The sequence below is a fragment of the Poromitra crassiceps genome (assembly GCF_964638095.1).
Source record: "Poromitra crassiceps genome assembly, chromosome: 7".
Classification (NCBI taxonomy): domain Eukaryota; kingdom Metazoa; phylum Chordata; class Actinopteri; order Beryciformes; family Melamphaidae; genus Poromitra; species Poromitra crassiceps.
Genome location: NC_139628.1, coordinates 14,162,324 through 14,186,141, shown reverse-complemented (window position 1 = coordinate 14,186,141; position 23,818 = coordinate 14,162,324). Strand labels below are relative to the sequence as shown.

The following is a 23,818-nucleotide window of genomic DNA, read 5'->3' as shown; positions in this document are numbered from 1 at the left end:
GGTCATTCAGTGGCATTTTACTGCCATATAACATAACTAACTAGCGGCTAATATTAGCCACAGTAGGCATTACCCAGGGATGCATTGGTCTTAACACCTTAAGTGCCATAGCCGAAATAATTCGTCTTACATAATCCAGCGCTTGAGTGCCAGAGCCGAAATAACTCGTCTTACATGTTTTTTTGACGGTGGGACATCAATCAACCCCTTTTACATCTTCGAGATAACTATTTGGAGCAAGAGCATGTGTGTAATCTATTTTACCGACCACTAAGTGGCGACAGAGACCGAGAGAAGTCACAGCCACGGGACCCAAAAGCCACAAAAGCAGCCGCCTCCCGCGGAAATGGCTTGGCGATTTTACAGTCAGAAGCCCGGACACACACACACACACAGAACGGACAGAGATCCCTTCCCCCCAGAGCCGCGCAGCAACGCGCGAACACACACACACACACACACACACACACACACACACACACACACACACACACACACACACACACACACACACACACACACACACACCGCGGGAGAAAGCCATTCAAGGAAATGGCGACGCGATTTTACAGTAATCCATTTCAGACTCGTCTTGCCCGACAGGCAGACAGGCAGGCAGGCAGCAGCAACGCGCTTCTGACACGCCCGCTGTTAGAGCCAGGAGGAAGGAGGAGAAGACACACGGAGGGAGGAGTTTGAATGAGAGGGGTGTTTCCTGTTGTTATGGAGGAAATTACTGTTCAAAACTATTGTTTAGAATGTCTGACGGTCTTACTGATGCCAAAAATGAATGGTTAAAGTGACTGTTTCACAAAAAGCCATTTATCTCTGAATAAATTTCCAGACGCTGAAACCATGCTGTACTCAACGGCTAATATCTACATAACTACTAACTCTGCAAACTAACTCTTTTAGACAGAGAAAGCACACATTCTATTAGTTATTTTTAGATGATTGGTGTTCATGAATTCTTAACAGAAAAGAATCCTCGGCTCTTCTAAAATGAGCCAGAATCGTCAAAAACACCCCTGGCACAACTTACCTACAGGAATGAAAACATGGCTGGCATTCAATGTGTTAAAGGGCTCATGCCGTGTGAACTACAGTAATAATCAATATGGAAAAAAAAACATTTTCACATGAGTGGGGCGCGTGCTAACCCCACCGTGACGTCACGATGTACCAAATATCCCATTAATTTGAGGGCACAAAAAAAAGCAGTGTTCAACCCATAGAGGGAACTTATGCTGCTGAAAATGATACAAACAGTTTGGTCTCAAATGTGGAAATGTTGACCAGAATTCTTCACACACCACCCCCAAAGTCATATATATTGGTTAAAAGCTGAAAAAAAGTGTTTTGGGGGTAAGTTACACTTTAAATAAAGGAAAACAATATTGTTAGATGAATACACGATCATATTGTATGTTATGACTGTAATGTTGACTTTTGCAAGATTAACTGCTAAAGTCTTTCAAATCATGAACCTGCTATTTGCAGATGGTGTTCCTAGTGGCATAATATCCAACACTTGTTCTCTTTGTGGCCATAAAGAACATTGTTGTATTTGTGACTTTTAGTAGAAGCCTGATTTATCTATATTTACAGTAGGTGGTAATCTCAGTTCTCTGCATTGGTGAAATATGCAGGACGAGTCACAACTAGTCTGTAAGATCAGATACATGTTGTGTTTTTGTTGATACACCGTGAACACACTGTGATCAGCTGATGTCTGCCTCAAGCGGTACTTGCTCAGAACGGTGGTGTTAGAAAAATGTTTATAGATTTTGATAGTGACGTAATGATGCCATGGCTGCACCCTCATATCAATTGTTTACAAACACCATGAACTGACAAGGGAGAATAAGCATCTCTCTCTCTCTCACCCTCTCTCTCTGTCTACAGGTGAAGGCAGAAAGTCTCTGTGACTTGATCTAGATGCTGTGAATTCACCAGGCAAACATCTTCCAAGGTAAAACTATTTTATTTATTTTTTTGTTATTGCAAACCATATAATGGGGTGACTACAGGTTTCTGTAAAAATAATACAATTTAAAACATTTTAAAGCCAGGTGAGAAAGTTCAGTGCATTTTATATTTGACATTTTCAGAATCAGAAATAGCTTTATTGGCCAAGTATGTACACATACCTGTACAAGGAATTTGACTCGGGTTTACGTTGATCTGAAAGCACTCACACACAGAAAAAAAGGTATGCACAATTTAAAACAAACAAGGCACGGAACATTTACACATTTACAAAATTTTGCAATAACTACTATCTATAAAATAACGTTGAAGTTGTGTGTCTGTGTATCAGGGTCAGAAATTAGCGGGGGTTCGGGGCAAAATGCCCTCAAAAATATATAAAATTGCCCTTGGATTTGGGATGACGGGGGCTTTTAATGCCCCCGTAAAATAAAGAGTTAACTTTCTGTATTCTGCAATTTGCAGTGTCGGATTTGGTGCAATTTGAAAACGCGATGTTCAATATTAATGAACTAAACGAGCAAGTAAACGGAGGATCAGCCAGCTGCTCTGCTCTGTCGCTGTCTGTCTGGGTGCAGCAGGGCTGTTTGTTGTAGGCACCGTCCTATCACAGCAGGGCTCTGACTGGCCGGGGGTGCAAGCCCCGCTTGGTTGAACTGCACGATAATGAGCACACAGTAGGAACACACACTAGCCAATATGAGAGTAGACCCTATAGTCTTGCTGAAGCGTGTATGCCAGTAGCGGAGCCAGAGGGGGGGCAAGGGGGCGGTCGCCCCAGGGCCCACTCGTCAGGGGGGCCCATCAAAAAAAAAAAAAAAAAAATTTTTTTTTTTTTTTTTTTTTTGCAGGCCAGGCCACCTGGCTGGCAACCTGTGTTTTTATTTTTCTTCTTCAGAACAAGCTTGTCTGTAAAGTGGCTTCACTGTAGTCTTTCTTGGACATAATATTACTTGGCTCAGTGAGTGACAAATTGTGTTTTCGGATATAGGGGCTATCAGCTATTTTACAGTTGTGACTTAAAATGACTTTATTTAATAAAGTCAGTGGTGTGAGTCTGAGAGGAATTCAATCAATAGACAATAACATTGGTGTGTTTAAAATGAGATATTCCACTAAATATGGCTAAAACCGATTCAAACATGCAAAAAAGGCACATTTTTCTTCGCGGCCTGGCAGGCCCGGTTCTACGGGGGTGAAAAAGCATGCATTGCACCCTTATTTGTCTGCATGCTCAGTTGAAAAGTAAAAAAATGTATAAATGCTACAGCTGCACACTTACTGTTTAAACTTGAATTATAGTTGTTGTTTTTCTTTGTTCTTTGATGTGATTTTATGGCTTTTTGGCACCTATATGTAACCTTTTAAGGTTGAGATAATTGTATTATCATTATATGGTCCAAATATTTCAGTAAAGCACTTGAAACACTTGAAATATTCTTGCTTGGGTGGTATCATTCTACTTGACATGATGGTCAAATGCATTATTTTTAGTAAAATAACATGTCAAATTTTTCGGCCGGCCGGCCTTTGGCCGGCCACCCGAGTGGGCCCGGCCTTCGGCCGGGCATCTGCACCCCTTCCTATCTAGGATGCACCCCTAGTCATCTTGTTCTGGAACCGGCCCTGCGGCCTGGCCTGGCCTTCAAAAAAAAAAAAAAAAAAATTTTTTTTTTTTTTTTTTTTTTTTTTTTTTGATGGGGGCCCCCCTAAGAGCTTCGCCCCCTCTGGGCTGATAGGGTCGCTCCGCCCCTGGTGTATGCAGAATGCTACTGTATTGATATGGCATGCTGTGACGTGTGTCTGCATAGCCTACGTGGTCACATGTTGCTGCACATGGATATTACTGTTCCTGGTTTTGAGTGTTTAAGCTGGTAAAGTGTCAAAAGTAAACTGGTTCCAGTGTTTTCTAGTGTTTCAGCTCAGTTTTCAAGTGGCTGATTTAAGTTTTGATCAGAGTGATGGTCTGTAGGTAGAAACTGTCTTTGTGTCTGTTGGTTTTGGAGTACAGTGCTCTGTAGCACCTGCCAGAGGGGAGGAGTTCAAGGGAACATAAGGGGGGAATTCCCCCCATATGATCTTCAGTTGGAGGGGATTTATAGATTTGGGGGGGGATCTATAGACTTTGGGGGGGATTTTTTCAGGCGATACTATAACAACAAATACCTGCTTCTCCTGTCCAATAAGCGATAATACTGTAATTTCACATTTTTGTATTTAAAAAAGGAAGTAGTTTATGCACACCTTAGTCTAAATTACTATGGCTTTTGTCGTGTTTTCTTCTGCAGACTAAGCCATAGGCTTTTGGTTCTATGAAAGTCTTTATTTTTTTGTATTGAGTGATACACTCTACTAAAAGGGACTGCAGATGAAAATTAGCCTGTATGGCTAAATCTGGCACATTTACATGATGGACTCACGTGCTCATGTGTGCATTGTCCCTTTTCTTAAATAAATAAACAAACAAATAAACAAACAATAAAACACTAATATCATATTATATCAGAAGTTTTCTTTGTTTTGTGTTCACAATAGTGATGTCAGTTAGATTTGGTTAGGTTAGATCTATGGAATATTAAATCATCCATCTTTGCTCACTACATCGGCCTTTCTTACTGTCATTACTGGCAACTAAACCTGTTCGAATTTTGCATTGGAGAGAGTTCTATAAACCATCTGTGTGTCGTTTAACTTTTTATTAAAAATGCTTCCACCAGATTTTCACGGCTGCTTAATGATTAATGAGTGACGACAACATCGTTGACATCACTGGCACTCGGCCTAAGGAGGATTAACGTTAATAATTAATGTCATTATCGATATCAGATTCTTCATCGTCAATAACGTAACGCTAAACATCACTGACACTGACGTTACTCGGTGTTGACGTTTCAGCTAGAAGTGCCTTGTTGTTCGACTTGTCCTGTTTGTTTTTTCTGAGCCGGTTCCCTTTCTGAGGACTAGTTTTGCTTTTTAGCCAGCGATCTATCATGTTTGCAAGCAGCTGTCTACCCACCGAGAAATCAGCAGAGGAGCGTTGATGTCAAGAGAGGACTGAGGGACACGATATTCTTTTCCTTTTTTCCCCATGATGGCGAAGGCGAAGCCATGACCCGCCCCTCTCTGCCTCTGATTGGCCTAGTGTCAAACGTTCATCCAATCACATTCGCTTGGCTATCCTGCAACTCTTTCTACAGTGTGTGCTCAGTGGTTCAGACAGACAGCCGTTTCGCTTGCAGGCTAGAGCGAGGTGCTCGGCACAGGCGAATGACGTGCAGCGCACAGGCCTTCTTGAGGCATCCTCCCTGCCCATGGTACGGCATGGTAGGATTGCCTTCTTCCACGGGAGGTTCTGGTGAGACGAAGGAGGTGCCCGGCCTGGAATCACCCCACAGGCCCTTAGACCTCCATGCACCGAAGGGTTTTTCAATACTGCGGTGTAGCACTAACTCTATTGCAGCAGATTGGGCGTGATCAACCCTTCCGCGGGCAACGTTGCAGACAGAGTAGGAAGGCTGATCCATGAGCGGCTGCTTCTGGGACGTGGGTCGGGGTCGTAATCGGCCTCGGCTGGGTCTACTGGGCCAGGGTGTATGATGTTGACAGACCCGAAACACCCCACGACCCCACGACCAGGGGGTACGGTGGCGCAGTCGGTAGCGCTGTCGCCTCACAGTTAGAAGGTCCTGGGTTCGATTCTCGCCTGGGACACTGTGAGCGCTGTGGTTGTGTTCCCCCCCATATCTTCAGCGCCTACTGCCCAGGTGAGTTATCTCGTCGTAAGGGCCTTTCTCTCTGTGTGGAGTTTGCATGTTCTCCCCGTACCCCCCCAGGGGGTTCCTCTGTATATAACCCCCCACTAAAAACATGCAGAAGATCAGATTGTCATCGTCATCCGACCAGTGACGACAACATCCGAAGTTGGTCCCCGGGCGCTGTACGAGAAAGCGACCACTGCTCCTGGCCTGCCCCTCGGAGGAAAGGACATGCCTGGATGGGTTAAATGCAGAGGACACTTTTCACCGGCCACCGTCAGCATGAGTGTGTTGTGGTGTTCGTGTGACAATAAAAGACGGGCTTGTCCGTTACGAGAGAGCGAGAGAGTTTTTACGAGAGTAACATCACTGATGACGCATCCCAGCGCATGCTGTAGTATGTATATTTGAAACTATATATACAGTATATTATATCTTCAAGATTCAAGATTTTTATTCTCACTCCGTAGTACATACGCACGTGTGAAATTCTTATGCTGTGGGCTCTGTTACGGGACAAGGTGCAGTAGGTAAATAGGTACAAAATCACAGCAAACAGCAAATAGAGCACACAATCACAACAACAATAGGGCAATATAGTTAAATAGGGCAAACAATGTAAACAGTAAAACAGGGCAATACTTCTGTCTTCATCAGAGGTGTCACTAGTGTGACATGTCTTAAATCAATCATGCAATTAAGTCAATCATGCAATAAATCCTACATAGGAGAAACAGGACGGTCATTCATCACCTGCAAAAAAGAGCACCAAAAGGAATGTGAGAAGGAGACAACAAAAAGACAGACACGGGCTATAAAGGAACAGGCACTACAAGAAAATCTCAAATCGGCAATCACAGATCACTGCAAAAGGGAGAACCACATTATGGACTGGGATAAGGCCAAAGTCATCCGCACCCAGGACAACAAACACCAGTGCTGGATTATGGAGGCGGTGGAGATCAGAAAGTGGGCGCAAACGACGATGAACCAGGGCGAGGGGACTTATATGCGTCCCCACCACCTGGAGCAGCATTCTCAAACGGCGAAATGATAGCGGGGGGGCGTGGTCGTCCTGTCAAATCTGACAGGACGATCACGCCTCCGTAAACAACATCTACTGTTTAAGACACGTCACACACCATCTAGTGACACCTCTGATGAAGACGGAAGTATTGCCGTCGAAACATGTCAGGTAGGAATGAAAACCTGTGTCTGATATCTAAGTAAAGTATATAGACACTATGAACCTCTTTGGATTATTATTTCTGAAACATTGTTGTCATTTGACAACAATGCGATTTTTGCCGATATCACAAAGTCTGCCACGATACCATGCGATTCGATTCAGGGCGATCGATATTAGACGATATGCCCCACGATATGCCCGCAATCAGTAAAAAAAAAAGCAACGAAATACAATTTGCTGCTCGCCATGTTGCCATTGCTTGTATGCGGAAATAAAAGAGGGCGTGCGCTTGGGAAGGAACGGTCAGCTCTCTCCATTCTCAATACACTTACTGCGGCCATGTGCTCCGTTGCCTGACTCGGGTCTCAGGGTCGCACGAGGTGCTTCCTTGCAGCAAGCTTGGTTGGATAATTGGCATAGTGTGAGAATCCGAAGTTCGTAACGAAGTAAAACGTTGGGGTTGTCCTACAACCCAGGTTTTACGAGTAAGAACGAGGATTCTCACACATCTAGCCTGGCTCCTTTCTTCAGAACAGCAGATTTCTGGACACTTTGAGTGAGGATCCTGGCTCATGGCACGGACGTGACGTGGTGGTCATGGGGGCGGAGTGTGTGGCCGTGTCATAGCCAGAAGCCATGACGCCTTCAGGAGCAATGGATGGTTTTATATGGGTCAATTTTGAGAAAATGGACATTATCCAGTAGGTGCGCTGCTGGGAAGCAGCTTGGCATAGTGTGAGAATCCTCGTTCTTACTCGTAAAACCTGGGTTGTAAGACAACCCCAACAATTGGCCTTTTCCCCAAAATACTGATGGTTCTGTGCCGTCGGTATGTAGGCCATCTGATGCCTGCATTTGGGACATAACACCGACAGCTGCGTGTGGACTTGCTGCACTCGTCGTCATGTTGTGTAGCCGGACACACAGAGAGAGATGAAGAGAGAGAGGGAGAAGGGGAGAGAGAGAAGCAAAACAGCGCATTTTAATCGTCTCGGTTAACCGATCAATAGTCGGCTAATGAGGGTCGGTCGTCGGTCAAGAATTTTTTTTATTTTCAACATCCCTAACACACACTAGCCAATAGGAGCTTAGACACTATAGTCTTGCTGAAGCATGCAGAATGCTACTGTATTGATACGGCATGCTGTGACGTGTGTCTGCATAGCCTACGTGGTTACATGTTGCTGCACATGGATATTACTGTTCCTGGTTTTGAGTGTTTAAGCTGGTAAAGTGTCAAAAGTAAACTGGTTCCAGTGTTTTCTAGTGTTTCAGCTCAGTGTTCAAGTGGCTGATTTAAGTGTTGATCAGAGTGATGGCCTGTGGGTAGAAACTGTTTTTGTGTCTGGTGGTTTTGGCGTACAGTGCTGTGTAGCACCTGCCAGAGGGGAGGAGTTCAAACAGATCATGGCCAGGGTGAGATGGGTCAGTGATGATCTTTCCTGCCCTTTTTCTTGACTCTCGAGGAGTACAGATCTTGTCTCCAATTTCAAGTCCTGATGCAGTCACATTCCTATCGAATCAAATCTAGTCATGTTTCTCTCTGCTACTTTCTGGGCATTTCGAGAAGCCAATTGGTAGCTGTCTTCTAAACGAGCTCTGAGTTCTTGTACGTACTGTGAACCACGCCAGTGGTAGGGCTCATCACAAACAACGATGAGTCTGCGTAAAGACAGGAAGTGGAGAAATTAAAGGCATGGTGCGACACAAACAACCTCTCCATCAATGTGAAGAAGACGAAGGAGATGATAATAGACTTCAGGAAATCCAGCTCCACCCCCCCTCCCCTCATCATCGGGGGAGCAGCTGTCGAAGTTGTCCCATGTTTTAAATATCTGGGAGTGTACATCTCCGACACTCTCACATGGAGCCTGAACACAACCAGTACAGTGAAGAAGGCCAACCAACGCCTCTACTTCCTGAGGAGGCTGAAGCGTGCTGGCCTCGGCACCTCAGTCCTCACCTCCTTCTACAGGTGTGTGGTGGAGAGCGTCCTCACCTCCTGCATCACTGTGTGGTATGGCAGCTGCTCTGCCGCAGACAAACACGCACTGCAGCGTGTGGTCAAAACCGCACAGATGATCATTGGCTGCAGCCTGCCAACCATCAGTGACATCTTCCAGGACAGATGCAGGAAGAAAGCTGCGAAAATCATGAAGGACTGTACCCACCCTGCCAATGGACTGTTTGCCCCTCTCCCCTCTGGTAGGAGGCTACGCAGCATCAAAGCCAGAACCACCAGGCTCAAGAATAGCTTCTTTCCGGTGGCTGTGCGAATTATGAACAATGCATAATCACTCTAACGTTATATACTTTAGTTTTCACGTATCTAATTATATACATATATATTACTATCTTTTATATATTGTACATAGCATGTATTATATCTATATATGTATATATAAAAATGCTGTTTGTGCAATATACTGCTGCTACTTCTCATAACGTTTTACCTTATTTTTACTTTTTTACGTATCTAATTATATACATATATATTATTTTTTTATATATAGTACATAGTATGTATTATATCTATATATGTATATATTTAAAATATGCTGCTCCTGTAATGAATGCTGCCACACTCCTCGCACTTTAATGCCGCCAGCTGTGAGCGAAACAAAATGAACTTTAAGTGGCTCCTTGTTGAGCGAAACATGCACCTTAAACTGTTTTCCTTGATCTTACACCAGGTATTATGTTGTTTTTATGATGTCTCTAATTTATGTTTTTATATTGTTTTCCTTTCTTAGTACTCAGTTGTTTTTATGACATTTTATGATTTATCATATCCTAGTTAATCTAGTTGATCTATCCACCAGGACCTTGAGTTCATATTTCGTTCCCTCTCATGTTTCATGTTTTGGAATGACAATAAATATCCTTGAACCTTGAACCTTGAACTTGAATGAGATTTCTACTGATCTGCTTTCAAGGGAGACGTCCAGACATTAACTCATAGGGAGTGAACCCTGTTACCTCATTACGTGTACAATTGTATGCATATGCGATTCTAGGCTTTCCAACCTGAAGAGCCTGCACACAAGAAATTGTGTACATTTTAAAGTAAAATGCATTAATCTGGTGCACTCTGAGAGCAAAATGAAGAGGCTAGATCTATGAAGAACTACACACATCACATCCTCTTGCTGTGGCTTTACAATGATGAAAAAATTAGTTGAGAGGTCAAGTACAGATTTATTTTATTCAGAACACAATGAATCGAGAATCTTATTAGATTTTGTTTAAATCGTTTACATGTAGAAATAGTTTTTTTCCCATCTGGCCACAAGGGGGTGCACGTGCATCCAGTGCACCAACGTAATGTATGCATGTACAATATTAAGGGTTTTACAAACTCTTTCCAATATGACCTTTGTTTGTTCTCCAATGTTCCTAACATGCCTAACATTATTAAATCTTTCAACAGGGTTACCCCGTGGGTGGTATGGAGTTGTTCTGATTTTCTGAATACCTGCGACTTCACATAGCTCCTTGATCAATCTGGATTCAAAATCAGGCCCTTGGGCGCTGTGCAACTGCTCAGGTATGCCATAACAAACAAAAAAGTCGTCCCTCAAACACTTAGCAACTGTCCTCACTTTCTGATGGGTGTGGGGACTGCGATTGCAAACTTAGTGGTCAGTTAGTAGGATATCCTTTGTGTTGCTGTTATCGACAGGAAATCCATACATACTAACTCTAGGGGTCTCGTAGTCTTTATGGTTTCCTATCAGTCGACTTCTCTCCCTCATGAATTCCATTCATGATGAGATTATCTGATCCAGCGCAGCTGTCGTGGATTACTCTTTAAGACACTAGCACCACCTGGGTGCAATTGCGCATGCACGCTGATTGGCCGGACTCGGCTATATAATCTACTCTCAGGTGCGGCGCTCTTGCTCTTCTGATTTCCAGCGAGCAGACGTATGTTGTCGTGTGAGACTGAAGTAGACGTGTGTAGGACAGAGAAGGAAAAAGCATATCCGTACTTATTTAGAGTAGAGAGCTGGTCGCGAGCGGTGCCTCTCAGGGCGCATGCCTTTTAGTGTTGTCCACACACTTGACTGTTGTGTTGTTGTGACTGGAATTCGCCCATGGCAGAGGAACGTTGCAGCAGCAAAAGCAGGCTGGGGCAGGAGGCAGCGGCAGCAGCGGGTCTGTGGTCCATGTGCTGTCCTGGTAGTCCATAGACGAACTCGCCCAAGGCGGGGGAATATATGGACGGACCTCAGTCATGCTTAGTCATAAAATTGAAAATAAGTATGAACACAGACACAAGACACAAGCAAAGCAAACTCACCTACTAGCTGCCTCAAGGGGAAGTAAACAGCGATAAAAAGAGTCAAGCTAGACTGCGTTGTGACACTTTCTGGGGAAAGTTTCAGAATAAAAGAAGGGAAATGATAGGGTTGTGCTACAACCCAGGTTTTATGAGTGAGAACAAGAGCTATCACTTGGTTCGAAACAAAGTAAAACCTCCCTTTTTCTGCAGATTCTGCCTGTAAACAGTGTTGACATGATAAAAGGGGGAAGCAGTGTTCTCCTTGGGAATGGGAAGTGGATGAATATTGTAGAATCAGCAAACATTCACATAATGGTGCTACTAAGCAGTGATCCCTCCTTTTCAGATAAACTCTGGTAAAAAAAAAGGGGACACGAGACAAGGGTGCACACATATGTATGAATTAAATACAAAAATTACAATTAAACGAAAAGATGTGGGCTGTAGCTCACCCAGATAAACATTATGCATGTGGTCAATCCCTGCATCAGACTCTGGCTTCAGAAATGTTCACATGGTAAGATGCCAGGAGTGATGTATCTTAAAGATATTTGATGAAAGTGTGGGATGTTTGTAAATGTTAAAGAAGGCATCAAAACATTCACACTGGGGTTTGTCTCTGTTGTTGAGTTCCCATGGGGGGCATTGTTTGTCAAATATGTGGCATGGTTCACGCACACATTAATAATAATAATAATAATAATAATAATAATACATATTATGTGTATAGATATTGGGGATGTATGTAAGATAGTACATTGTCAGTGACAGCACCTGTTGTATATATGAGGGATAAGTGGTGCCATTGGGTATGTCCCCGATGGTTCATAATAGCATTCATGTATATTATATATAAAGTACTATGCTGGTTGAAGGAAGCAGAGAAGAGGGCAAAGCCTGTAGGCATTAGTATCTAATGACATTGCAGAGTAGGGAGATCATTCCCTGTGTCTCTGGCAGAGTGAGGCCTACTTAGAAAGAATACACTCCCTCCCCATCTCTCATCAACCTAGGCTGTTGAAAGTTGACAGGTGGGATAAGGACGCCTAGAGCAGAGGTTCTCAAATGTTTTTCAGCCAAGGACCCCTTACAAGATAGAAAATATACCGGGGACCCCCCCATTCTGATTTGTGATTTTGGGCTAAGCTTAATTGTTTCCACGGTAACGTGCTTGACTTTTAAATTGATAGGTTTGTTAGAATGTGATCCATGAACCATTTTAGATTTAAAGCATAAACTATTTTTATTGAACTATGACGCTTTTGCACACACAAAAATAAATAAATAAAAGTTTATTTTTATTTTCCTGAAAACTTTTCGCGGACCCCCTGGCAAAGTGCCACGGACCCCTGGGGGTCCCCGGACCCCCATTTGAGAACCACTGGCCTAGAGAGCATAAGGCTTAATATTGCTCTGGGCTGGACCGTGCATGCATGGCCAGCCAGGTCCCGGCTCCTGCATGAATTTAACCTGCCAATTGGAGTGAGGGAGTATAGGGCTTTAGCATTCCTCATTAACATTCTGCCACTTTCATTGGGCGACCTCAGCAGGCAGTCAAAAGAGAAGTGGGTTGGAATGACCAAGTGGAGGCGCAGTCTCATCATCCCATTCCTGGGCTAACTCGCTAAGCTGACTCTTAAATGAGTGTTGCTCTTGTAATGGCCTCCGTGTAGGGGAGGCATTGGGGAAGAGAAAAGACAGCGCGCCTCAGTGCTGACACACACCACTACAGATGCGATGTGTCTCAGCGCCATTGTGCATCCGGCCTGCCACCGGATTTGCCTTAGCACCTGTACACGCCACTGAAGTGTACGATGTGTTTAGAGTCTGGCGTACTTGCAGCTACGAGCTTGCATGTGGACAGCCGGTGCATAGAGGGAAATAAGGAAAAATGTGTGTGTGCAGGCAGAGCAGAGTAGAGGAGGAGCAGGAGGACTGTGCCCCTGCCTCTTCTGAATATGCGCTCAGTGCTCCCTGCCATTGAGGTCGTAGTCAGTGCATGTGAGAATTGTTGCTGGGCCTAATATAGAGAGCGTGTCTTGACCAGCTACTCTATTGTAAAGCGCCTTTAGATAACTTTGTTATGATTTGGCACTATATAAATGTGAAATGAGTAATAGATTGATTACTTATTGCCTGTATGCTACCTTAAGGATGGTGGGAATTCTTTCTCTAACTCCTGGGTGATAAGCCGCGCTTGGGCTTGCTTGTCCCAGTAGGAGGCCCTAGTGTGGGGACCAGGGTTCAGCTAGTGCCACTTGTCACCACTCCGGATAGTGAGATGGGTTTGGCGACGCTGTCGACACAGTTCATCAGCGGCTCGGCACCTATGACACACCACTCTAGTCAGTGTGTGTAAAGAGGCTAAACATGCATTCCCAGAGATGATGACGCTCTCATAACACAGCCCCCCTGCTGCCTCCCATGATGATGCGGGAGGTGCAACAGAGCGATTGTCAGCAGGGGGTTATCATGGTGCCTCCACTTTCTGTGTGAAGATGGAGACTGATTATGGCAAAATGTTTTCCCTTCTGGAGGACAAGCCGCCTTTAAGCTTTGCTTGTCCCAGTTAGGTTGGGAAGCAGGTCCATGCCTGCGATGCATCAAGTCAGTTGCTGCTTATTAACTTCTCCCCATATTAAGGTCTGGTCCGAGGCCCACACCAGTCAATCTTGAACTGTGCCCTGCCACCCTCCTCAGGACGGTAAAGCAGAGCTGAGAGGGTGTTCACTCTTATGTAACATCGGGCCCGGACAGTGTATCTTATTTGGACATGTGCCCGCAGGGCGACGGCCTCTGTCCGTCACAGACTAAGCTGCCTTGAGTGACCAGTCTCCCAGGCTGGGCTCTTTATATGGTTAGGAATATATTCCAAGAGGCATAGGGGATCGGAGGTCAGAGCGTGAAGAGTTTCCAGAATTCCTGGAAGACAAGCCACGCTCGGGCTTGCTTGTCCCATTCTCATTGGAGGGGGTTCCAGTGACACAGATAATGAGCAGATGTGCTGCAGCTTAGGAGCTTTACACACACCAATCCAGGTAGTGCGATGTGTCAGCAGCAATGGCGACGGGTCTGTGTATAAGCGGCTTACGAGCCTGCACACACACAGCCGGGCTCACCGTGCCCTAGCCTGCCACCGCGGTCTTGCCTTGGTACCGGTTATGCGCCACTCTAGAGAGAGTGATATGGGTTCAGCGTCTCTGTGGACGAATCTGAGGTACCTGCAGCTTAAAAGCTTTGCACAGAGGCAGTCCGGTTCACCAGGCCCAGATGCCGGATATCCTTCTCCCCTCAGGGACATGGAGGTAGAACCATCGGCATGTCAGCGGGTTCTCCCGCCCACGGTTTTGCTTGAGGTTGGTCCAGTATGTCCGCCTCTTCAAAAGGTGCCTCTTCTGTAAGGCCTGGAAGACAAGCTGCCTTTGGGCCTTGCTTGTTCCAGTCTGGTTGAGGACCAGGGTGACCGTGAGATTGTGCCCCTGCCTTAGGGCTGAGGTCTTCCATGGTGCATTGTGCCCCTGGCTCTTTAGAACATGCAGCACAGTGCTCCTGGCCCTTCAGAACATGGGGACTGTTGCTGCGTATTGCCTGTTCCATGCTTTAGGTCTGGTCCGAGGCTCAAACCACTCAGTCTGTCAGACTGAGTGGTTTGGGCAACGGACTCAGTCCATTACAGACCGAGCTGCCTTGGGAAACCAGTCTCCAAGGCAGGGCTCTCTCATTCGTTTGTTGATACAATCCATACATACGGGGATGTCAGAAAGGGAACTTCCTTAATTCTTGGAGGACCAGCCGCCTTCAGGCTTGCTTGTCCTGGTTCATTGGTGGCCAGGGTGACCTGGAGAGGGTGCATCCGCTCCTTGGGGGCCGATGGGTTCCACAGCTGCACATTGTGCCCCTGGCACTTATGACCATGTGCTCACTGCTCAGTGCTCCATGCCTCAGCAGAGGAGGACTGTTGGTGCGTATTGCCTGTGCTCCACCCTAAAGTCTGGTCCAGGGGCCACACCGTTTGATTATTGAGCTGTGCCCTTTCACCCTCCCCAGGATGGTGAGGCAGCGCTGTGTGGGTCATGGTGCCCGTCAGAGCCCTGACAGTGCTCCATTAGACATATGCCCACAGGGCAACAGACTCCCTCCATTGGTTACAGACCAAGCTGTCTTGAGCAACCCGTCGCCAAGACTGGGCTCTGTCATACAATCTGACAAGCATGAATTTTTCCCTGATTCAAGAGACAAAGAGGGAAAAAAGGGGAAGACAAGCCGCCCTCATGCTTTGCTTGTCCCAGTTTAATTTGGAGGATGGTGCCTCTGCCTCTTGGGGTCGATGGCATCCACAGCGCACTGGTGCCCACGTTTTTTGGAGACACGCTCAGGGTGGCGTGTCCCAAGCTTGGATTTGCCCGCAGAGCGATCTGCAGGTATATGGGCTGTGCTAGCTCTCGGTGGGACCAATGCCATTGTATCGACAAGGGCAACGCCATTGTATTGACCAAAGAAGGAAAAAGAGGAGTCGTGAGCTCCATGCCCTTCGGTGCATACTAGGACTGTTGCCGCTTACTGCTGGGTGATTCTGGGGTGGTGCTGTGCCCGTGCCCTACTTTCTACCCTAAGGCCTGATCTGAGTCCCATGTCAGTCAGTCTATGGAACTGCAGCCTTCACCCTCCTCAAAGTTTCCTTAGTGATGAATTACTAAGTCACTAATGACTCTGGGGGTCATCACTCTTACGAGAACATACCAGGGTCCTGAGGGAGGTCTTCTGTGAAGCAAGCCTTGTTACCTGGCTCTCCACACAATTACAGATGACCTTAGCATTGGCGAGGTCTGCTAAGCCCTGGTGGCACCATGTGCCTGGGCTAGGGGTGTGTGCATATGGCATATTTTGTGCACAGTGGTAGCTCTGGTGGTGGTGCGTCTCATTCGAGCGCAATGGCCACTTCAGGCTCCCGGAGGAGCAGATACATCTGCATGGTTTCCTCACGGTGTGTCTTACAGAAGAATCTCATCATGAATGGAATTCATGAGGGAGAGAAGTCGACTGATAGGAAACGGATGGTTACGAAGTAACCCAGGTTTCCTGAGGGAGACTTCTCTCCCTGCAAGAAGCCGCCCCGAAACAGGCTTCCAATCAGATTAAGCAAGAGCGCCGCACCTGAGAGTAGATTAGATAGCCGAGTCTGGCCAATCAGCGTGCAGGCGCAATTGCACCCAGGTGGTGCTAGTTAGTGTCTTAAAGAGTAATCCACGACAGCTGCGCTGGATCAGATAATCTCATCATGAATGGAATTCATGAGGGATCTCCCTCACGAAACCTGGGTTACATCGTAACCATCTGTTACCAGGCGTGCTGCTTTTTTTCTGTAAAACTAGTTTGTATGTAACCTGGTCTCCATCCTGCCTTTTCCGGTATAATACATCGACATGTAGTTTCAATGGATTCCATTCCCTTAGCAGTATTATGGATGATTTTCTGCAACCCTGAGTCAACCATGGTTTATCGACAGGTGTGTAGTGCTATCTGGAGAAGTGGGGAGCACACCTATGAGGAACAACCCCACCCCTATTTTACAATTGTAAAAACAAACCCCTGGAGAACACTCCTGTTTATCTGTGTTACTGGATACAATCTTGCCTGGTTTCACAAGTGGAAAACAAATGTTGAAAGCAGAGTCGAATAGAGATAAGACAATTTGAGAGGGTAAATGTGGATCTGGTTGCTTATACACAGCATAAAGTATAATCAGTCAGCCTTTCAAAGTGTTCATGATAACGTTGGTTCTTGAAGTTGAATATTTCCTGTGATTTTTCCAGGGAGCAATGATGGCGACGGATAAAGAAAAGGGCTTGCAAGCGCTGAAGGCTTTGAAAGAGGAAGAGTTCAACATGAAGGATCTAATGCAGAGTTGAGTCATGGGAAGATTTAAAAAGGCAACATTTGAAAAAGGATAGAACTTATCTAAACATGCCAACAATTTATATTAGAGTGCTGGCTGTCATTGTATCTACTTTTGTTGACCTACATCCAGACAAAAGATGTGAAGAGAGACAGGCAGCCTTGTGAGAGTGCATTGTATTTGTGTTTATGTAATTTATCTGGATTTATAATAGACAGTGGGTGAATTCTCACTTTAGTCACCTTGTACATGTTGCATCGTCACTTTATCCATAACGCCAGTAAAGAGGGTCCTCAGGGGTTATCAGAAAGTCTAATTAGATCAAGCAGCCATATAACAATGATTAAAGGCAATTATCAGGAAAAGAACAAACAGCCTAGCGATAAATCTAACAATTGAGTTATTTATGATTTTGAAATATGAATTGATGGATTTCAGACAGTAACATTTTGGAGATAGAAAATAAGCAGACATAAATATATATTTTTCAAATGAAAGCCTTCATGTTGTAATCCTTCAGAAGCAAAGTAGCCTGATGTAAGCTGATTTTAGCCTGATCCTCACTCAAATCAGCTCATTTTTCATTTACATTCCTCAGAGGAACACTTTGTGGATGAACATCGGGTTGATCTCATCCAGAGAGTGACCATGCTTGCACCGATCTTGGATAAACTCCTGAAGGAGAATGTTCTCACGCAAGAAGGCTATGACAATGTCAGATCTAAACCTACCACTCAGGAGCAGATGAGGGAACTGTATAAGTCACTGAATGCTAGTGGGGATAAAGGCAAAGATATCTTCTGTGATATCCTTAAGACAGAAGAGAAGCTTCTTGTAGAGGACCTTGAGAAGAATCAAGAAAATGGTAAGTTGGACAGTGATTAACAAAAGAACATCTAAGAGCAAAGGGCACTTAATTGCATGGAAGATAAGGGCAGAAATAGATGTCACTAGAAAGTGAAATGGAATTATTTATATTTAAATTTAAATTTGATTTGCTCAATTTGAATAGTTGCATTAAAAACTTGATTCTCACTTTAGTCATGTTGTACATGTTGCATCGTCACTTTATCCATAATCCCATTAAAGAAGGTCCTCAGGGGTATCAGGGCTTTTATACAATCATTACCAATATTGTGTGTATTGTCTGAAAGGTTTCCCCCCAATTAGTTTACATACATGAACATAAACAGCAGCAAATGAGAAGTGCAGCTAGCTGCTTGGTTAACATATACATTTTAGTGCAACCAGAGCTTTATGGGAATCAGCACAGTGTGGAATCCGATTGGTTGCATGAAACTCCTGCTTGAGTAATAAGAATCGACTCAACAACAACTACCTTACGGCCGGAACACACATCTTGCGTGTGCTGTGCGTCTGCGTGGCGTCTGCGTGGCGTTTTTCATTTCGGTTCCCATGTTAACAGGTTACAGCAGCCACACCACCGGCATCAGATGCGCGTCTCAGGCGCGTGTCTTGCGAGCGTGAGACGCGCGTCATCTAGAGAATAGAACCGAAGCCTATTTTTTCAGCTTTCCGCGCGCGTGTCTCTAGCGTCTCTACAGAAATCCACATTAAAAATGACCTATTTCTGTTCATAATCATATCATACAAGCACTATTTTCAAAGCAGACATAATAACTGTTAGCAGAGTGGGTTAATGCAGCAGTTCTCGCGTGCACTCCCAGAGCAGCAGCAAGAAGTGGTTCTTCTCCCATGGAGCTGTTTATTGACACTGACACTGGGTCAGAGACACACACACACATACATACGTTTTCCGTGCATGTCATTGGCTGTAACCACCTGTGTTGCGTTCAGGTAACATCCTAAATTACAATGTTATACAATTGAGAGCATATTCTCTTTTATATCAACAATAAAATTCTCACAACACTTCCGTGTTTATTTCTCTGGGCGAATTTGCGGCATATTTTTTTTGACTCTGGTTGCCAATCAAGGCTCGTTTTGATTTGAGATGAGAGGATTTGCTGAGCTCACAGCTACAGTTCTCCTGCCCTCTGAAAAACCAGATAGGCTACAACGTGGCTTCGTTCCTCCCCTCCCCACCACACACACACACACACAAATCATACTGCCTCGATTCTGAAGTGAGCCCAAGCGATCTTCAGTTAAAATCATCATTGTATTGTTTATAGCAAATTTAATAAATGGTAAACTCTATAGGAAGATAGTTGGGAGACAGGCAGCAGCGCAGCAGCTGCTGCCGCCCCAGCCACGCTGCCTGTGTGGATGCCACGGGCGTGCCAGCCGCAGCACGCACACGCCACGCAGACGCCACGCACACGCAAGATGTGTGTTCCGGCCGTTATACCTTACACCAGTCAGGACCTGTTGTCCACCCAGCAGTAATGAGCTGAATAGAGTCCGTTGAGTTGAGAATGTGTAAATTATCAGGAAATGATTGCATTACTCTTTACTTGCCTCTCATTGATTTACTCTGTTGTTTATTCATTTAGAAACGTCTGCAGAGTGTCAACGTCAACACAAAAGTAACCTGAAGGAGAGGTTTCAGGTTTTGTTTGAGGGGATTGCTAGAGCAGGAAACCCAACACTTGGGAATCAGAACTACACGGAGCTTGACATGACTGTGGGAGAGAGTGGAGGTGTCAATGATGAACATGAGATCACACAGATTGAAGCAGCATCCAGAAGCCAGAGACCAGAAACACCAATCAAATGTCAAGACATCTTTAAACCCTTACCAGGAAGAGATAAACCAACCAAGACAGTGATGACACAGGGAGTGGCTGGCATTGGGAAAACAGTCTTAACAAAGAAGTTTACTCTGGACTGGGCTGAAGACAAAGCCAACCAGGATATAGAGTTCACATTTCCATTCACTTTCCGAGAGCTGAACCTGCAGAAAGATAGAGTGTGCAGCTTGGTGGAGCTTATTCATCGCTTCTTTCCTGACACCAAAGAAGCAAGAATCTGCAGGTTTGACAAGTATCAGGTTGCATTTATCTTTGATGGTCTGGATGAGTGTCGACTTCCTCTAGACTTCCAGAACAACGAGATCCTGACTGATGTTACAGAGTCAGCTTCACTGGACGTGCTCCTGACAAACCTCATTAGGGGGAAATTGCTTCCCAAAGCTCGCATATGGATAACCACCCGACCTGCAGCAGCCAATCAGATCCCTCTTGAGTATGTTGACGTGGTGACAGAGGTGAGAGGCTTCAATGACCTACAAAAGGAGGAGTACTTTAAGAAGAGATTCACAGATGAGGAGGAGGCCAAGAGAATAATCTTCCACATCAAGACTTCACGAACCCTCCACATAATGTGCCACATCCCAGTCTTCTGCCACATGATTGCTAATGTTCTGGAGTCTGTGTTGAAAACCAATAAGAGAGAAGACCTGCCCAAGACCCTGACTGAGATGTACATCCACTTCCTGGTGATTCAGACCAAACGGCAAAATGTCAAGTTTCATGGGAGAACTGAGAAAGATTCACACTGGACACCAGAGAATAAGAAGATGATTCTCTCTCTGGGAAAACTGGCTTTTGAGCAGCTGGAGAAAGGCAACTTGATCTTCTATGAAGAAGACCTGAAAGAGTGTGGCTTTGATATCACAGCAGCCTCACAGTACTCAGGAGTGTTCACACAGATCTTCAAAGAGGAGCGTGGTGGGTGGGGGGACAAGGTGTTCTGCTTTGTCCATCTGAGCCTTCAGGAGTTTCTGGCTGCTGTTCATGTCATCTCATTCATCGATTCTGGTGTCAATCTGTTGTCAGAACCACAATCAAAATCCTCGTGGTCTCTGAAGTTAGGAGTCAAATCTAAACCAAATGTCTACCAGAGTGCTGTGGACAAGGCCTTAAAGAGCCAAAATGGACACCTGGACTTGTTCCTGCGCTTCCTCCTGGGGCTTTCACTGCAGAGCAATCAAACTCTCCTACGAGGCCTGCTGACACAGAGAGGAAGTAGCTCACAGACCAATCAGAAAACAGTCCAGTACATCAAGGAGAAGATAAAGAAGAATCTGTCTCCAGAGAGAAGCATCAATCTGTTCCATTGTCTGAATGAGCTGAATGACCGTTCTCTAGTGGAGGAGATCCAACAATACCTGACATCAGGAACTCTCTTCACAGACAAGCTCTCCCCTGCTCAATGGTCGGGTCTGGTCTTCATCTTACTGTCATCAGAAGAAAAGTTAGACGTGTTTGACTTGAAGAAATACTCTGCTTCAGAGGCGGCTCTTCTGAGGCTGTTGCCAGTGGTCAAAGCCTCCAATAAATCTGTGTAAGTGCTTAGAAAACTGGATAGATTCAATATACCACACCTCATCCATAGAGTATATGAAACAAAATCAATGTTCTTGTTTCTATCATTAATTGCCGGACACAGGATGGCCGGCCTAGAAGAGCTTCAGGGGCTCACTGACTCACTTCCTAACTCACTGACTCCCCATTCTTGAAACACGCATGGGTGTTAGCCATATGGATAGGAATGTGCTAGAGAGTCAGAATTCAAGGTGTGGGTTGGATAGTGGATGGGGGCATGGGTGATGTTTGGGGGGGTGGAGGGGTCATAGGGATATGAAGGTGCCAGAGAGTCAGGATTCGAGGAGTCGGTACATATGCATCCATTTGGTATGGCAAGGTAGGCACTCACCATACCTTGGCTTCTAGCCAAATTTTAAAGAGGGGGAACGAGAAGAGAAGAGAGACAGAGAGGGAGAGAGAGTGCATGCATATAGTGTGCAGATCAAAGCAACTTAACAAGCACATAGTCCTACCATTGCGAAAACCAGACTGCGCATTAAGGAGGACATATGCTACATGTAAGCTGTGACACTTGTGATTAATTCTACTTGAACAGATCTCCTTACCTACATATTCCACCAATGATGTTGTTTGTTTAGCGTACCTTGCAGATGGTCTTTCTGGCAACTGACTGATGGTTTAAATCCAGTGGCGGCTGGTGCATGTGCAGGGGGGCTATACAGTACTACCAAAAATTGGGCTGGGTGATATGATTGAAATCAATATAATAATCATAAGGATTTTTCTCGATATCAATGCTGTTCATGCTAATGTAGGTTAGGCTGATGTATCCTATTTAAACTCAGTTCATGGAAAACAAACCCTCCAACAACAAAGGATTCTCTCACAGGGATAATTTCCATAGTGTAACACATAATGTACCACTTTACAGAGGTTTCCTCACACCATGCATAGGCTATATAGTCTATTATTGTTTTTACTGTGTGTTGGTCATGTTTAACAAGAGGTAGGCTACATTAATGTAACTACTTTGTGGTAAATTCTTAATGTAGGCTAAACAAGATTCAAGATTCAAGATTTTTATTGTCACTCCGTAGTACAAGTATCACGTGTGAAATTCTTGTGCTGTGGACTCAGTTTACAACATAGTACAAAATAACAGGGCATATGGGTGCAGGAAAACATGAGACACAACAAGCAATAAGGCAGTAGAGTGATAAGACAAGTCAAAGACAGTGGCATATTCACTGCACATAGGTGCACATGGCATGTACATACATTAAACATACTTAAACATAGTTGACGTTCTGTTTGCACAGGTGCAAATAGCATATACCTAATTAAACATACTATTAAACATTAGACATATGTAATGGTAGCAGCTACATTACAGTACAGTACAGCTACTACACTATTTGTGTATGTTAAGAAGTCTCGTGGCCTGTGGGAAGAAACTGTCCCTCAAGCGATTTGTGCGTGCCTTTGGGAACCTGTATCTCCTCCCTGAGGGTAACGGGGAGATCAGGCTGTTGTGGGGGTGGTTTGTGTCTTTGATGATCTTCAGGGACCTCCTGAGGCCCCGCTGGTTATACAGTTCCTGCAGTTCAGGGCAGCTCACATCCTGTTACGTGTTGGGCAGCGCGCCTCACTCTTCTTAGTGCCCTGCGGTCCATGGTGGTACAATGGTGCCTCTGTAGAAGTCCCTAAGGATTTCTGGCCTTAGCCCAAATTTCTTCAGGCGCCTGAGTCGCTGTTGGGCCTTTTTGACAACAGTGGCGGTGTGGCCGGCCCATGTCAGGTCCTGGTGGATGTTGACTTAAGGGGTTGGGGGGGGGAGGAGAGGGAGAGGAGGGGTGGGGTGGTGAGGTTGTGGGGGGGAGAGGTGGTGGAGAGGGGGAGGAGAAGAGGAGAGGAGGAGGGGTTGTGGGGTGATGGGGGGTGAGGGGGTGGTGGGGGGTGGTGGGTTGAGGGGTGGGCGCCCTGGCAGAGGGGTCAAACCTAGCGTAGTGGTTGAGTGGTTGAGTTCATCCGGCAGGGAGGGTGATGTGTTGTGGGATTGCTGTTTCTCCCCCTTGAAGGCAGTGGCAGCATGGAGTCCTCTCCACAGATGTCTGGGGTTGTTAGAGTCCAGTTTGGACTCTAACATATTGTCATATTCTCTCTGTGCTTTTTTATAGTGGTTCGGAGGGCATATCTTGTCTGGCCTGTATTCCTCTGGTGTTCCAGAGTTGAAGTTGAACATTAGTTGAACAGAGTTGAACATTCATATTTTTAGAGGTTAGAGCAGGGAAGGGGCAACTTTGATGATAGAGAGGGCCACAAAAAAATGTCCTCGCTACCAGAGGGCGAAATTTTGCTGGGGGCCGAACGGCGCCAGCGCGAAAAAGTTGGGGGATTTGAAGCCAGGTTTAAAGGAATAACTAATTGTAAATTAACAGTTGTGATGTCATT

At 45.3% G+C, this 23,818-nt stretch overlaps 1 protein-coding gene across 2 annotated transcripts in view; it reads left to right on the top strand.

The window, feature by feature from the left end:
* Positions 1 to 1,903: 1,903 nt before the first annotated feature.
* The window catches only part of LOC310780205 (protein NLRC3-like), a 40,983-nt gene continuing 19,068 nt past the window's right edge, over positions 1,904 to 23,818 (top strand). For both annotated transcript variants that reach the window (XM_083640780.1, XM_083640779.1), the window contains exons 1-5: positions 1,904 to 1,972; positions 10,364 to 10,480; positions 17,032 to 17,122; positions 17,713 to 17,979; positions 19,592 to 21,383. In XM_083640780.1, coding sequence (XP_083496906.1) covers positions 17,038 to 17,122; positions 17,713 to 17,979; positions 19,592 to 21,383 — 2,144 coding nt within the window. In that variant the 5' untranslated portion in view covers positions 1,904 to 1,972; positions 10,364 to 10,480; positions 17,032 to 17,037. The remainder of the gene's footprint in view (positions 1,973 to 10,363; positions 10,481 to 17,031; positions 17,123 to 17,712; positions 17,980 to 19,591; positions 21,384 to 23,818) is intronic.